Genomic DNA, 14,629 nt, shown 5'->3' on the forward strand with positions numbered 1-14,629 from the left:
GAAAATAAAATGTACTATAAATTAGGTATCAGTGATTATAAAAGTTCTATTAAATGTTGAGCTCTCCTAAATGGCATCTGAGTAAGTTCAATCTTATAGAAACATCTGTACACCTAAATAGGAATCCTAAATGCAGAAAAGATGTGGTTCTCTATTCCAATGCACTTTCGTTTATCACTCAGTTGACATGCTCTTCATAAAGTGTAAGTTACTGGATTTCATGTATATTAAGACACATGCTACTTAAGAGTAAACAATCCCAAAATACAGAAGAGATGGTGACAGGACAATGTAGACGAAAAGATTTTTTTAAAACCCACAAACCAATGGTTTAACGCTAAAATAATTGTGTTGCAGAAAAACTGATCAATTATTTCAAATAAGCGTCTGATAACCACCATCCCACATTACCTTGTCAGCTTATGCTTTTTTCCTTAAGCAAGAAAAAAAAATCTAAGGCAATATAGTAAAAGAGTATGCAACTATTAAAAAGAATGACAAGAAAAAATATTCCCCAAATAGTATTAAGCAATAAAATCAGGTTATAAAACTTCTTATAAAGTCTAATCAAACTTTTTGGGGAAGAAAAAAAATTTTTCATTTTACAGGTAGTCAATACTGGCTGGAAGAACTGCTTATGATCCTTATTCAATTATTTATATTTTCATCTATTTTCTGAAGTTTTCTGTAATGAAAATACAATATTGTTTAATCAGTGGGTAAAAAAATGTTAATCACTTTCCATTTCAAAAAACTGCTTTATTAAGATTAAACCTACTTAGGACAACAACTCTCCCCCTTTTTAGTGTGCTACACGTTATTTAAAAAGTCTCAAAAGTAAAAATTTTAAATACTCTGAATTAATGATTACTTAAATTGGTAAAAGTCATCAATGAGTATATTGAATGAAATTCTTTAAATTAGTTCAATTCCAAATCAATCTGGGTATTTCAAAAGAATTCACTAAAATGAAACCAGTAAAATTTGTTAAGCTAGAATATCAACTTCATACTAAATTTAACATTAAGAAAACAGCAAAATTCATTTCTGTCATTAGAAATAATTTTCTGGGCCGGGCACGGTGGCTCACGCCTGTAATCCCAGCACTTTGGGAGGCCGAGGCGGGCGGATCACGAGGTCAGGAGATCGAGACCATCCTGGCTAACATGGTGAAACCCCGTCTCTACTAAAAAAATACAAAAAAAACCCCCAAAAAACTAGCCGGGCGAGGTGGCGGGCGCCTGTAGTCTCAGCTACTCCGGAGGCTGAGGCAGGAGAATGGCGTAAACCCGGGAGGCGGAGCTTGCAGTGAGCTGAGATCCGGCCACTGCACTCCAGCCTGGGCGGCAGAGCGAGACTCCGTCTCAAAAAAAAAAAAAAAAAAAGAAATAATTTTCTGGAAAACAGCATAAATATTATAAAATAGCAAATATACTAGATATGCATATATATTAAGGGAAAATCAATTTATACTTCAGAAAAAATGAGAAATGTAAAAACGGACTTAGAGGAGAATTTCTAGGATGAGGGTTATCTGAAAGATAATAGAACTTAAAATATAATAAAAACATTATAGTCGCTTTTTAACATAACTTTAAAAATATTTCAGAAACTTCTACTTACAGCATGTTTAAGTGTACACAGCTCATAAAGGACGCACCCCAGAGCCCAAATGTCACTAGAGAAGATAAAAATGAGAAATTTCCTCTAAGTATCAGAATGTACTTTAAAATTTTTTTATTTAAAGGAAACATAAACAGCATAAAAGTGTTTTGGAAAAAATATGTGCTCCAGAAAAAATTTCCTTTAAAACTAAAAATGTCAACCATAACCAAATGACAAAAGTAGCTCTCTCAGATTGGAAAAAGGAAATGGTTGCCCCTACAATTACTTTGAAGCTTCATTAAAGAAATTTAATATTTAAAAGAACAATATCAAAAAAATTCATGTAAATTCTATTTATTTTTATTTGATAAAACTCAAATTTTTTTTCCAATTATTTGTAAAATACCATGATTTAAAAATTATCAAACAAAAAATTTAATGGACATTAAAAATTTATTAAGAAATTTGCAACAGCTACTGACCAATGTTATCTTGGTTGGGATTTTCCAATTAGAGACAGCAAATAAAGGGTAGCTGGAATTTAATGGTAGAATTGCTCTTTCTACCCACATATTATATAGTCTGCTAGCCAGACTACAGTGCTGTGATTAGAAATATGGGCTTGGGAGCCAGACACCTAGTTTGGATGCTGATTCCACCACTTATTTGACTCAAGGATTTCAAAGATGTTACTTTGCCTCTCTCTGCATTTGGTTTTCTTATAAGAAGAGGAGGAACGATTAATACCTACATCTCCCAAATTTATTGTGAAGACTAAGAGAATGCATAGAACTCAAAACACTACCTGGCTTAGAGTGTATTCAAGAAATATTAGCAATAATTCAATAAGAAGTGACTATCACGAAGAAAAAGAACAAAGAAAGCATTCTACTTTCAATTATAACATAAACAATAAGGTGATTCTTTCTGTGGTTCTTCCAGCAAGATAACCAAATAGCTTTTTTAGAATTCCCCTCACCATACATTAAGAACACTTTATATATACATATATGTTTACATGTATGTATTACTGATTTTGGAATAGTATTCTAAAGGTTAATAAACATGACAACAAAAAGATTGAAAGGAAATACATCATACAATGAGTATCATTTTAAATACCTTTTATTATTGTAAGGTTTGTTTTCACAGATTTCAGGTGACAAGTAGTATGGGGTCCCTATGCAAGTTCGAGCCAGCTCTACAGTACTAGAAGAAAAATAAAATTATTGGAGAAGTTTAAGACACAGTCATGGGCCACATTAATGTTGCTTTTGGTCTACAACAGATCACCTATATGATGCTGGTGCCATAAGATTATAATGAAGCTGAGAAATTCCTATAACCTAGTGACACGGTGACTGACATACATTGTAGAACAATTACTTTATTTTTTAATAAATTTAGTATAGCCTAAGTGTACAGTGTTTACAAATTCTACAGTAGCATACAGAAATGTGCTATGTCTTCACATTCACTCACCACTCACTCACTCACTCACAGAAGGCAACTTCCGGTACAGCAAATTCCATTCATGGTAAGTGTCCCATAAAGGAATATCATTTTTTATCTTTTATATTTTATCTTTTCTATGTTTAAATATATACCATTGTGTTACAATTCCTTACAGTATTCACTAAAGACCATGCTGTACAGGTTTGTAGCCTAGAAACAACAGACTACACCATACAGCCTGCCTAAGTAGTACACTCTATCATCTAGGTTTGTATAAGTACACTCTACAATATTCACACACTGACAAAATCACCTAATGATGCCTTTCTCAGAACATGTCCCAATAAAGCAACATCCCAGTAAACAACACACTTAAAGATACTATAAATTATCACATGTACATCATCATGGATTGAAGGTTTGCTGAAAACATTATATCAAAACAAAGTTTAAAATTCATGTTACCTATTAAGAACTCTAGCAATTCCAAAATCTCCAAGTTGTACAGTTCCATCTTTAGTTAAAAATATGTTCTGTAAAAGACAGGAAAAAAATTCCTAGAAATATTGTTACAGTCCAGTTCTGAGTCAACATTTTCCCTAAAATTTAAAATCCAGTTTAAAAAATTGTGCTAGAGAAACTGGATATTCACATACAAAAGAATAAATGAAGTCCCCTACCTCAAATCATACACAAAAATTAATTCAAAATGGAGTCTAGATCTAAATATCAAAACTAAAATATAAAACTCCTAGAGAAAAACATAGGAATAAATCTTCATGCTGTTGGGCTGGGAATGGTTTCTTAGATATGACATCAAAAGTACAAGCAAAAAAAGTAAAAGGATAACTTGGACTATCAAAATTAAAAACGTTTGTGCATTAAAGGACACCATCAAGAAAACAGACAATCCATAAAATGGGAGAAAATTTTTACAAATCATGTATTTGAAAAAAAACTTTTATCAAGAAACGGACTTGCATAACTCAACAATGACAACAAAAAGACAGTCTGATTTAGAAACAGGCAAAAGGCGCCAGGCGCAGTGGCTCACACTTGTAATCCTAGCACTTTGGGAGGTTGAGGCAGGCAGATCACTTGAGGTCAGGAGTTCAAGATCAGCCTGGCCAATATGGTGAAACCCCATCTCTACTAAAACTACAAAAAATTGCCAGGCATGGTGGCAGGTGTCTGAAATCCCAGCTACTCGTGGGGCTGAGGCAGGAGAATCACTTGGATAGGAGGTGGAGGTTGTGGTGAGCCTGAAATCATACTGCTGTACTCCAGCCTGGGCAAAAGAGCAAGACTCCGTCTCAAAAATGATAGATGGATAGATAGGTAGATAGATAGATACATACACACATACATACATAGGCAGGCAAAAGGCACATACTTCATAATATCCATTTATATAAACTGTCCAGAATAGGCCAATCCACACAGATAGAAAGCAGATTAGGGGTTACCAGAGTCTAGGTGGAAGAGAATGGGAACTCACTGCTAATGGGTATGAGGTTCTTTTTGGAGTTATAAAAAATGTTCTGTAAGTTTTAGAGAATGGGAAGGAAAGTAACTTTTAGAGTATGTGAAGCAAGCAGGAGATCTAATACAGATGCAGATGAATAGGATAAGAGTGAAGAGACAAGACAGATAATTTGATGCATACTAAATCAGGTTTAAAAATTTTTGGCCCAAGACAATGAAGGTTCCATGTCTTTATCCACTTAGAAGTTATCAGTGTCAGAATAACATACCTGAGATTTAATGTCTCGATGAAGAATTTTTCTATCATGTACATGTTTCAAGGCCAAACATATCTGTACAAACCAGTCCAAAATCTAGGAAGAAAAATCAGATCTGTCATTTCTTTTAAAACTTACAATTCACAGTAGCCTCTCCCTGACCATTAAAAGAATTCAAGAATATTTAGGGATGAGAGGAACTAAATCCTTAAAAAAATATTTTAGGTTACAATTTATTTTAACTCTGCAGGCACTGACATTAAATAGATATTCAAGTCAACACAAGCTCTCCACATACTAAATCCAAAATATAAGAGATGCTACTGAGTCATCTCTTATAAATCAAAACAAATGTGGAAAGTAACTTTATGAGTGAAAATGGAAATAATTTATATTTTATAATGTTAAGACAAACAGGTGATTCTTCTTTGTTTTTAATACATCTTCTTTCGATAACACCCCTCCCTCCCCTTTCTTTAGGGACAGGGTCTTGCTCTATCACCCAGGCTGGAGTGCAGTCGTGTTATCATAGCTCACTCCAGCCTCAAACTCCTGGGTTTAAATGATCCTCCAGCCTCAGCCTCCAAGTGGCTAGGACTACAGGTGCATGCCACTATAGGCAGCTAGTTTTTCATTTTTGTTTTTTTTATAGAGACAGGGTCCTGCTATGTTGCCCAGGCTAGTGGTCTTGAACTCCTGGCCTCAGGAGTTGCTGAGGATTCAAGTGTTCCTCCTGCCTTGACCTCCCAAAGTACTGTGATTACAGGTATAAGCCACTGAATCTGACCTCTATGATGCTTTTTAAAAATATAAATAATATATATACACCATGGAATACTATGCAGCCATCAAAAAGGATGAGTTTGCGTCCTTTGTAGGGACATGGATGCAGCTGGAAACCATCATTCTTAGCAAACTATCACAAGAAGAGAAAACCAAACACCGCATGTTCTCACTCATAGGTGGGAACTGAACAATGAGATCACTTGGACTCGGGAAGGGGAACATCACACACTGGGGCCTATCAGGGGGAGGGGGGAGGAGGGAGGGATTGCATTGGGGAGTTATACATGATATAAACGTTATGCACATGTACCCTAGAACTTAAAGTATAATAAAAAATAAATAAATAAATAAATAAATCACAAAAGGAAAAAAATCAAGCCGGAAATTTGGAAGACATCTCTGACTTTTTTCTCTTCCCACACTTATTATATATAAACACTCTTTTCTGGAGATGGCCACTTGGAAATAAAAAGGCTTAATTTCTATCTCATTGTTAACATCAAAATAATTCCAAGTACATGGCATTTTTAAACTAAAAAAAAAAAAAAAACCATAAAATAACAAAAGGAAACATAAGTTAATTATCTGTAATAACTGACTAAAGCAGGACTTTCTTTTTTTTTTTTTTTTTTTTTTGAGACGGAGTCTTGCTCTGTCGCCCAGGCTGGAGTGCAGTGGCCGGATCTCAGCTCACTGCAAGCTCCGCCTCCCGGGTTCACGCCATTCTCCTGCTTCAGCCTCCTGAGTAGCTGGGACTACAGGCACCCGCCACCACGCCCGGCTAGTTTTTTTTTTTGTATTTTTTAGTAGAGACGGGTTTCACCGTGTTAGCCAGGATGGTCTCGATCTCCTGACCTCATGATTCGCCCGTCTCGGCCTCCCAAAGTGCTGGGATTACAGGCTTGAGCCACCGCGCCCGGCCTAAGGACTTTCAAAACATGACATAAAATCCTTAAGTCATAAGACAAAGACTGATAAAGTTGACTACATACAATTTAAAACAACTGTAGAGCAAAATACACACAATCAAGTTTACTAATAATTTGAGAAAATACCTGCAACATAAATGATAGATTGCTAGTTCTCTAAGATGCAAAAGTTATTCAAATCACTGAGAAAAGTACTGGCAGGCAAAATAAGAAGTGGACAAAAGACTGGAGAGGCAAATGACAGGTGGAAAAAATGGTCAAAAACCACATATACAAGGTACTAAACTCCCTGCCAAATTAAAAAAAAAATTAAGATACCATATTATCTTGCTTAAAATGAAATAATACATACTATTGGTCAGAATGTTGGGAAATAAGCTTTTTCTCACAGGTGTTTGTGAAAAGGTTAATTATAATCATTTGTCAAAATATGTGAAAATTTTAAATTCACATACCATTTGAAACAGCAATTTCAATTTCAAATTTATCCTACAAATATTATCAGAAATATAAAACGACATATATAAGATGTTTACTATAGCACTGTTAGCCAGAACCCAAAAATATAAACAATCTGAATGTTCAAGGGGCCTGATTAAGTATATTGTATTATCACTATACTAGAAATTCTATGCAGTCACTGACAAGAATGAAGCACTTCTGTGTATACTGTTTACATACTATTGAGTGAGAAAAGGAAGTTCCAAAACAGTATGCATAGTATAACTCTATTTTTAAAAACACGCTTATATTCCATACCTGAACTCTATTTAATTGTGCGTGTGCACTGAGGAAGGAAAGAAGGAATAAAGGAAGGAAGCATCAAAGGATAACTACCAATCAGTTAACAGTGTTTACCTCAGGGAAGTGGATTTGCAGAAGAGGGAATGAAAGGTAACATGTTTACTTTTTACTTTACCTGTTCAGCATTTTTCTTTTTTTAAAAAACTATTTTCTCTCTTTTTTTTTTTTTTAAAAAAACTCTTAGTTCCGTTCTACAGATATTTAATGAGGATTACACAGATTGTTAAGGTACTTTCTATACTCATGTAAGGCATTTTAAGTATAGCGATCAAAAACAGTTCTCTAAGGAGTCTGTACAGTGGTAAGGAATAAACCCACGAATACCTATAATAATTGCATAAGTTTTTAAACAGAGATACATACAGTAAGACAGCAATTAATTCATCAAGGGAGAGGTAAGGAAAAAGAAAGTGAAAATTATGTTGAGTATTACTGATAAAATGGAGTTTACCAGTAGAAATGGAACACACCTTAGAAATTACTCGTCTCATTTCACAGATAGTGTTCTTCTATTACCATATTTTCCGTACTTGTACTTCTTAATTTGACAAAAAATTTATTCAGTACCAAAAATGTACCAGATATGTGCAGGAACTAGCAAAAAAAAGTTAATGAAAGAGCTCAGAGACCAGGGGTCAGCAAATGTATTCTGTACATAGCCAGACAGTAAATATTTTAGGCTTTGCAGGCCAGATGGTTTCTGTCTCAACTCAACTCTTCCACTATAGCACAAAAGCAACCACAGATTATATGTAAACAATTAAGTTTAGCTGTGTTCTAATAAAACTTTATTTACAAACAGAGATGGGGGCCAAATTTGGTTCACAGGCCATTGTTTATTGATCCATATCAAAGACTATAGAGGGAGATGGGTAAGTAAACCAGTAATTAAAGGGAGGTAATGCGCTGAGTTGAAGCAGCATAGAGAAGGAGAGCCAATGCAGCCTGGAGGTGATAAAATAAAGCTGGACAGAGGAGGTGATTCCTGAGCTCAGTTTTTGATGGAATATATAAGCAAAACAGAGAAGGAAGGCACAGTTTGTAAAATATAAATATTACATTTTCATTCCCTTTGTCTACCCTAGCTCAGACTCCTGCTACATTAGGGTTTGACTACATGGGGTAGGACTTGGAGGAGAGGGAAGCCCTTTAAAATTGTAACCCTGCTTCTAATCTGTGCTTTTTATTTCACTGTACACATTAGTTCCATATTAGTATTTACAAAATACTGTTTCGAAAATGGGATTCTCTTGTTCAGAAGACTTTTAAATTCAAATGTTATGTTGTATTATACCAAGCACCATACAGTAATTATAACTGTCTGAATTACAGTTGTATGTTATTTTGCATTAGTGCAGACTGCCTTATAGCACCAAGCACTACTTCTTCTCTGCTCCAAAACTGAGATATCTATGTGTAATAAAATGTATTAGAATTTTCCCAAAGTATGCTCAGTTTTGATGGGTTGATTCATTAATTTTTTAAAGGCATGAGAAGCCTTTATTGCCAAACATTATATTAATGGAAAAACTTGAACTTGGCTTCTCTATTAGAATAGTAAACTGATCTTGGAGCTCCTAATCAGAAGAAAGAAACCTTACCATTTACTGTCTGTGTAATTTGCTCAAAGAGTAGATATTTCGCGTCTACCAGAATAATTTTCTCTGCTTTATACGAATTTTAGCATTTGATTATGTTTTTTGAACAAAGGTTCCTCACTGTGAAGATCCTTATAATTTTATTTCCTTCATCTATATTTCACAATATTTTGTCACTTTGATTAAGTAACCAAAAAATGTTACTTGTTTGTTAGAAAAAAAAAATTTCAGATACTTCTCACTGTAACTATTAGCTCAACACTGCTATAAGACATGCCTGGGAAGACTTGCCAAATCTAAAAAGATGCTCAGCCTTTCCTAGGTTAAGCCTGTATAGGTAAAATACTATTAATATTTCACAAAATGCATGCTTTATGAGAAGGCCCTGGAAATTTGTCAATAACTTCGCTCTCCATTTTTATCCTCAAGAAAAACATTCATCAAGCCCTTATCAAATCCATGTACTCTACCCCAAAAGAGCATTTTATTCTATTATTGGTTACTATAATAAACTAACCACAGTCTTTCAGTCTCATTATCAGTAAGACTTTGCTGCTTGATGCTTGCCAGAAAGCTCCTGAAAAGGACTGTACTAGGAATGCTGAACTACTGGCACCTCAGAAAATAGACTCTTGGGTACAAGTTTCTGACCTAACTTGCTTAAATGATCAACGAACTTATCAATGAACTGAGTCAGAATTTCTTTAAGACTTTTTTAGTCCTTAAGCTGACAAACATCATGAACGCTAACTGCTTGACCCCAGATCAAGAATAAGAATTACTAGGAAAGAAAAATGAATTAAATAAAATTTAATTGTGATTATTTGTTTGGAATATGATTGGTATAATGTTCAAAATTTAATGAATAAATGAGGAAGCCCTTTTTTTCTTAAGCTATGTCTAATTCTCAATTTAGATTACGCTTTTATAACTTAAAATGATATTTGATCTTAATATTCTACTCAGAAATCAGAAGCAAATAGTTTTATGTATTTTTACTTTTCAGGACAGTATTGTAATTTTCATGGGTTTAATAAGAATCTATACTCCTTTTGGTCAGAATGTAATTGGACAAATCAATTGTGCAACCAAGGCCTACCTGGAGGACCTGATTTGAGATGATTTTCACGTAATCAGTTATGACAAACCTACTACTAAGAAATATATGTGGAACCAGGCTGGGCACAGTGGCTCATGCTTGTAATTCCAACACTTTGGGAGGCCGAGGCAGGCAGATCACAAGGTCAGGAGATCGAGACCATCCTGGCTAACATGGTGAAACCACGTCTCTACTAAAAAAACAAAAAAATTAGCCGGGCGTGGTGGTGGGGGCCTGTAGTCCCAGCTACTCGGGAGGCTGAGGCAGGAAAATAGCATGAACCTGGGAGGTGGAGCTTGCAGTGAGCCGAGATTGTGTCACTGCACTCCAGCCTGGGCAACAGAGCAAGACTCGTCTCAAAAAAAAAGAAAGAAACATGTGCGGAACCAATCCTTACATAGTGCTGCCAGGAAACTGTCCTGTTATCTGACTTACAGGATCCCTGAGTCATAAGTGGTAAAGTCACTTCCTAACAACCAGGGACCTTGGCATATTTAGAGACTCTCAAAAAGAAAAAAATTCACCCCAATTTATACGTACTACAGGTGAAATTTGGTAGAAAATGTATCGGGCTCAGTTTCCTGATGTTAGGATAGAAGAACAAATAGAGTTTTAAAAATCCAATCCAAGATTCCTTATGAAAACTTATAGACAGAAATCAATTCTGTAACCTTAGTAGTTGTTTGATAATATAAGGCTCTAGGTTTTCAGAGTAAACGTGAGTTAATTAACATTCTTGCTGCACCTAAATATTTGGACCAATTCTAATGAGGCCAGACTTCATTTTGATCAAGAATATATTCTGAAAATTATTTATGGTCACATGTGGGGAGACTATAAAAAAAACTCATCCAAAACTTGCAAATAAGACAAAAATACTGGTACATCTTTAAAATATCTACATAGAGACTGTCTAACGGAATGTACTTTGTTCATCTCATTATTTTCTATTAATGAAGTCACAGACTTAGGTTGCTTCTTAACCTGACTAGATTTTTGTCCAGTAAAGATGCAAACAAGGAAGTACCACTGAGAGAGTGGTTTGAGTAGTTGGAGAATCATCTGTTTCACAGGTCTTCCTGTTCCCCACTTACATTCTAGAAATGGACAAAATCATCTCAAACTGATGCTAAGCTGCAGTCTAATGGGGCTCTAAGCTTTCCGGTTTCAAAGCCCAGAAAGTCGTTTAAATGACCTCTTCTTATTTTAAATAGGCTAAAATAAATAGTATCCTTATTTGTGCTATCCTATTTGTAAAACTTGCTAGTCAGAGGGGGAGAAAAAATGCTATTAAGTTAAAAGAATGGCTTGCCAAATGTTTGTCATTTATGATGAATAACTTCACTGATGGATGAACTACACAGAACTCCATAATAATTTCCAGGAAGAAAAGATACATACACACACACACCCCATTATGTACTAAGAGTACTTATCAAAGAGTAGAATCAAATCTACAGAATATCAACGTGCTTTATAAGGGAATATCATTTAATAGCAAACATTTTAAAGTTCGATAGGGATAAATGAATGACAATAAGGACAATGAAACATATCTGACAATGTTCTAATAAAAATAGCACTGTATATACTAACATACATTACGATTTGACCTTCACCACATGTATAGTAGGTATCTCCCTATTAACAAATGAGAAAATAATCTCAGAATCTGTTAACAGAACAATTACCAACTTGATAAGTAGAGCAAGGACTCAAACCCATGTCTGTGCCTGGCCAGAAATGGCACAGTGGCTCATGCCTATCATCCCAGCACTTTGAGAGGCGAAGGTAGGAAGATTGCTTGAAGCCAGGAGTTTGAGAACAGTCTGGGCACTACAGCAAGACCTCATCTCTACAAAATAAATAAATAAATAAAAATAATAATAAAATAAATTTTAAAAAAATTAGACAGGCACAGTGCCATGTTCCCGTAGCACCAGCTACTCGGGAGGGTGAGGTGGGAGAAGTGCTTGTGCTCAGGAGTACAAGGCAGCAATGAGCTGTGATGGTGCCACTGCACTCCAGCTCAGGTGACAGAGTGAGAGCCTGTCTTAAAAATAATAATATCCCATTACTGAATGTGTGTGCCTTAATGTATATATGTACATGTGTTAAGTATGGAAAAGAAAGTCTGGAAGAATACACCAAACTAAAAGCAGTGGTAATCTCAGGAACGAAAGGGTGGAGAAAGAAGACTTTCCATTTCTGTATACTTCAATACTTTTAGCATTTAAGTGTGTGAAAAGAAAATGTTATAAACTTTACAGTGAGAGGTAGGTTCAAACACTATGTGATTTGGGGCAAGTCACTTAACTTCTCTTGGATTCCTTATAAATTGAAAAAACTTATCCAAATTAGAAGAGATAACAAATACAACACTGCTAGCACAGTGCTCCCCCTACTCCCCTATGTAAAAGCAGGCAATTAAAATTAAGAACTAGTGATAATGAGAAATGTGATAGGAATGTAGAGAAGGAAAAGATCACAGATTAAAGTAGTTATAGAAAATTTAAAGAAGCTGGGACTTGAACTGAGCTAAAAAAAGGTAGAGTATTAATAACAGGAAGTTTGGGGAAAAAGCTTACCAAAATAAATGAAATAATAAGAACAAATACACAGGGAGGAGAATGAGATGTACAAACATGTGGCCCAGTGCCTGACACAAAGTATATGCTTAATAAATATCTGTTAAAGTAAATGAAAAGAGGTACAGGTTAGGAAATACAAAAAAATAAGGCTGCTTAGGTAGAAAAGGGCCATATTTTAGAGATTCTGGAAATCAAAAGAGAGATTAGATTTAATGCAGTTGCCAGTGCAAGGCTTCTAGAGCTGGAGTTACCTGGCAAAGCCATATTTTAGGAATATATGGTCCGCAGCAGTAAGCCAGACTGACAGGACATAGACTAATTAGTCAGTTATAATGAATAATTAAGGCATATACATAGACACACGTCATATATAACATACATCACAGAGATAACAATACATCATTACAGACTAAATGAGATGGGCAACTGAACAAAGGTAGCAGCTAATTAGAGGGAAAGATGATTAAAATATTGATATGACACCAAACTGCCCTAGTAGTTATGATTAGCATTTATAGTTAAAAACGAATACACACATAAATAAAACAAATTTTGAACTACTTCTCGATAGAGTAAGAGTTAATTTCCTACATGCAAACTTACCTGATCCTCTTGAAACAAAACGCCTTTCTGAGCATTTATTCGCTTAAACAGATCTCCTCCCTCACAGTAATCCATCACTATGTAGAGAGAACCATTTTCTACAAAATACAAACATTACAGTCCACTTTTAAAAACATATATCAAAAGCATGGCTAAATTAGAGGTATTTAAAGGCTTATTAAAAAGATCTGCTAAACAAAGAACAGGACTATACTCAAAAGAACTAGGGCACAAAGTCAAGGCATACTGGTCACAAAGATTATATAATGACTTGGGTTAACAGAAAACTCCATCATTAATGATTTCTATTAAAAATACACCATTTTATTGAATAGTGCTATTCACATTGACCTAAACATCTCTGAATATATAAAAAAAATGCAGATATACTTGATTTCATTCAATAAATACAATTTCTTAAATGTCACATATAAAATCATGTTTTTCCACCAATATATCATATCAGAGATGGTTTATCTTTGTTTTCCAACTGGCCACTAATTATCTGCTTTGTTTTATCCACTGTAATCACTTACTTATTAAACAAATACAATAATAAATGTTGTGATAAACTCTAAGGATTCAACAGTGTATAGGACATAATAGGACACAGTTTCCACCCTCTTGGAGCTTTCTTTAATTTTATGCACTTTTTAAATAATTGTACATGATTTGTGAACAAACATGAAGATGGGCACTGCCCCATCCACCTTTATGTCTCAGTCCACAGAGAAAGGGACTTCTATGTTTCTTCCTATGGATAGAAGGGACTAGAAGAACACTTTTTTAAATTTAGGCTTTTTTTTTTTTTTTTTTTTTTTTTTTTTTTTTTTTTCAGAAAAAGGGTCTCTCTATTTTGCCCATGCTGACCTTGAGCTCCTGGGCTCAAGTGAACCTCTCACCTCAGCCGCCCCAACAGCTGGGACTACAAGCCCATGCTACTGTGTCCAGCTTAGAAGAACACTTTTTTTTTTTTTTTTTGAGACGGAGTCTCGCTTTGTTGCCCGGGCTGGAGTGCAGTGGCCAGATCTCAGCTCACTGCAAGCTCCGCCTCCCGGGTTTACGCCATTCTCCTGCCTCAGCCTCCCAAGTAGCTGGGACTACAGGCGCCCGCCACCTCACCCGGCTAGTTTTTTTTTTTGTATTTTTAGTAGAGACGGGGTTTCACCATGTTAGCCAGGATGGTCTCGATCTCCTGACCTCGTGATCCGCCCGTCTCGGCCTCCCAAAGTGATGGGATTACAGGCTTGAGCCACCGCGGCCGGCCAGAAGAACACTTTAATCATCCTTTCCATCCCTTACTTCTCAAGTAAGAAGGAGTGGCCAATATCACTTTTAACATTTTCTGAATTACTACATAGCACTGAGACTATCACAACTCAAAGAACAGTTTTCCTAGTTCTCACTTCTTTTACTG

The 14,629-nt window shown here is 35.3% G+C and overlaps 1 protein-coding gene across 14 annotated transcripts in view; it reads right to left on the bottom strand.

Annotated features, from left to right (window-relative positions):
* Window positions 1-14,629, bottom strand: part of NEK1 (NIMA related kinase 1) — a 204,086-nt gene that overhangs the window by 170,362 nt on the left and 19,095 nt on the right. For all 14 annotated transcript variants that reach the window (XM_033215660.1, XM_033215672.1, XM_033215659.1 and 11 more), the window contains exons 5-9: window positions 13,213-13,310; window positions 4,815-4,898; window positions 3,526-3,593; window positions 2,728-2,814; window positions 1,624-1,678 (exon numbers count right to left, since the gene is read on the bottom strand). In XM_033215660.1, the coding sequence (XP_033071551.1) occupies window positions 1,624-1,678; window positions 2,728-2,814; window positions 3,526-3,593; window positions 4,815-4,898; window positions 13,213-13,310 (392 nt within the window). The remainder of the gene's footprint in view (window positions 1-1,623; window positions 1,679-2,727; window positions 2,815-3,525; window positions 3,594-4,814; window positions 4,899-13,212; window positions 13,311-14,629) is intronic.

This window comes from Trachypithecus francoisi, unplaced genomic scaffold (genome assembly GCF_009764315.1).
Source record: "Trachypithecus francoisi isolate TF-2019V2 unplaced genomic scaffold, Tfra_2.0 Lachesis_group1, whole genome shotgun sequence".
In the NCBI taxonomy this organism is placed as follows: Eukaryota; Metazoa; Chordata; class Mammalia; order Primates; family Cercopithecidae; genus Trachypithecus; species Trachypithecus francoisi.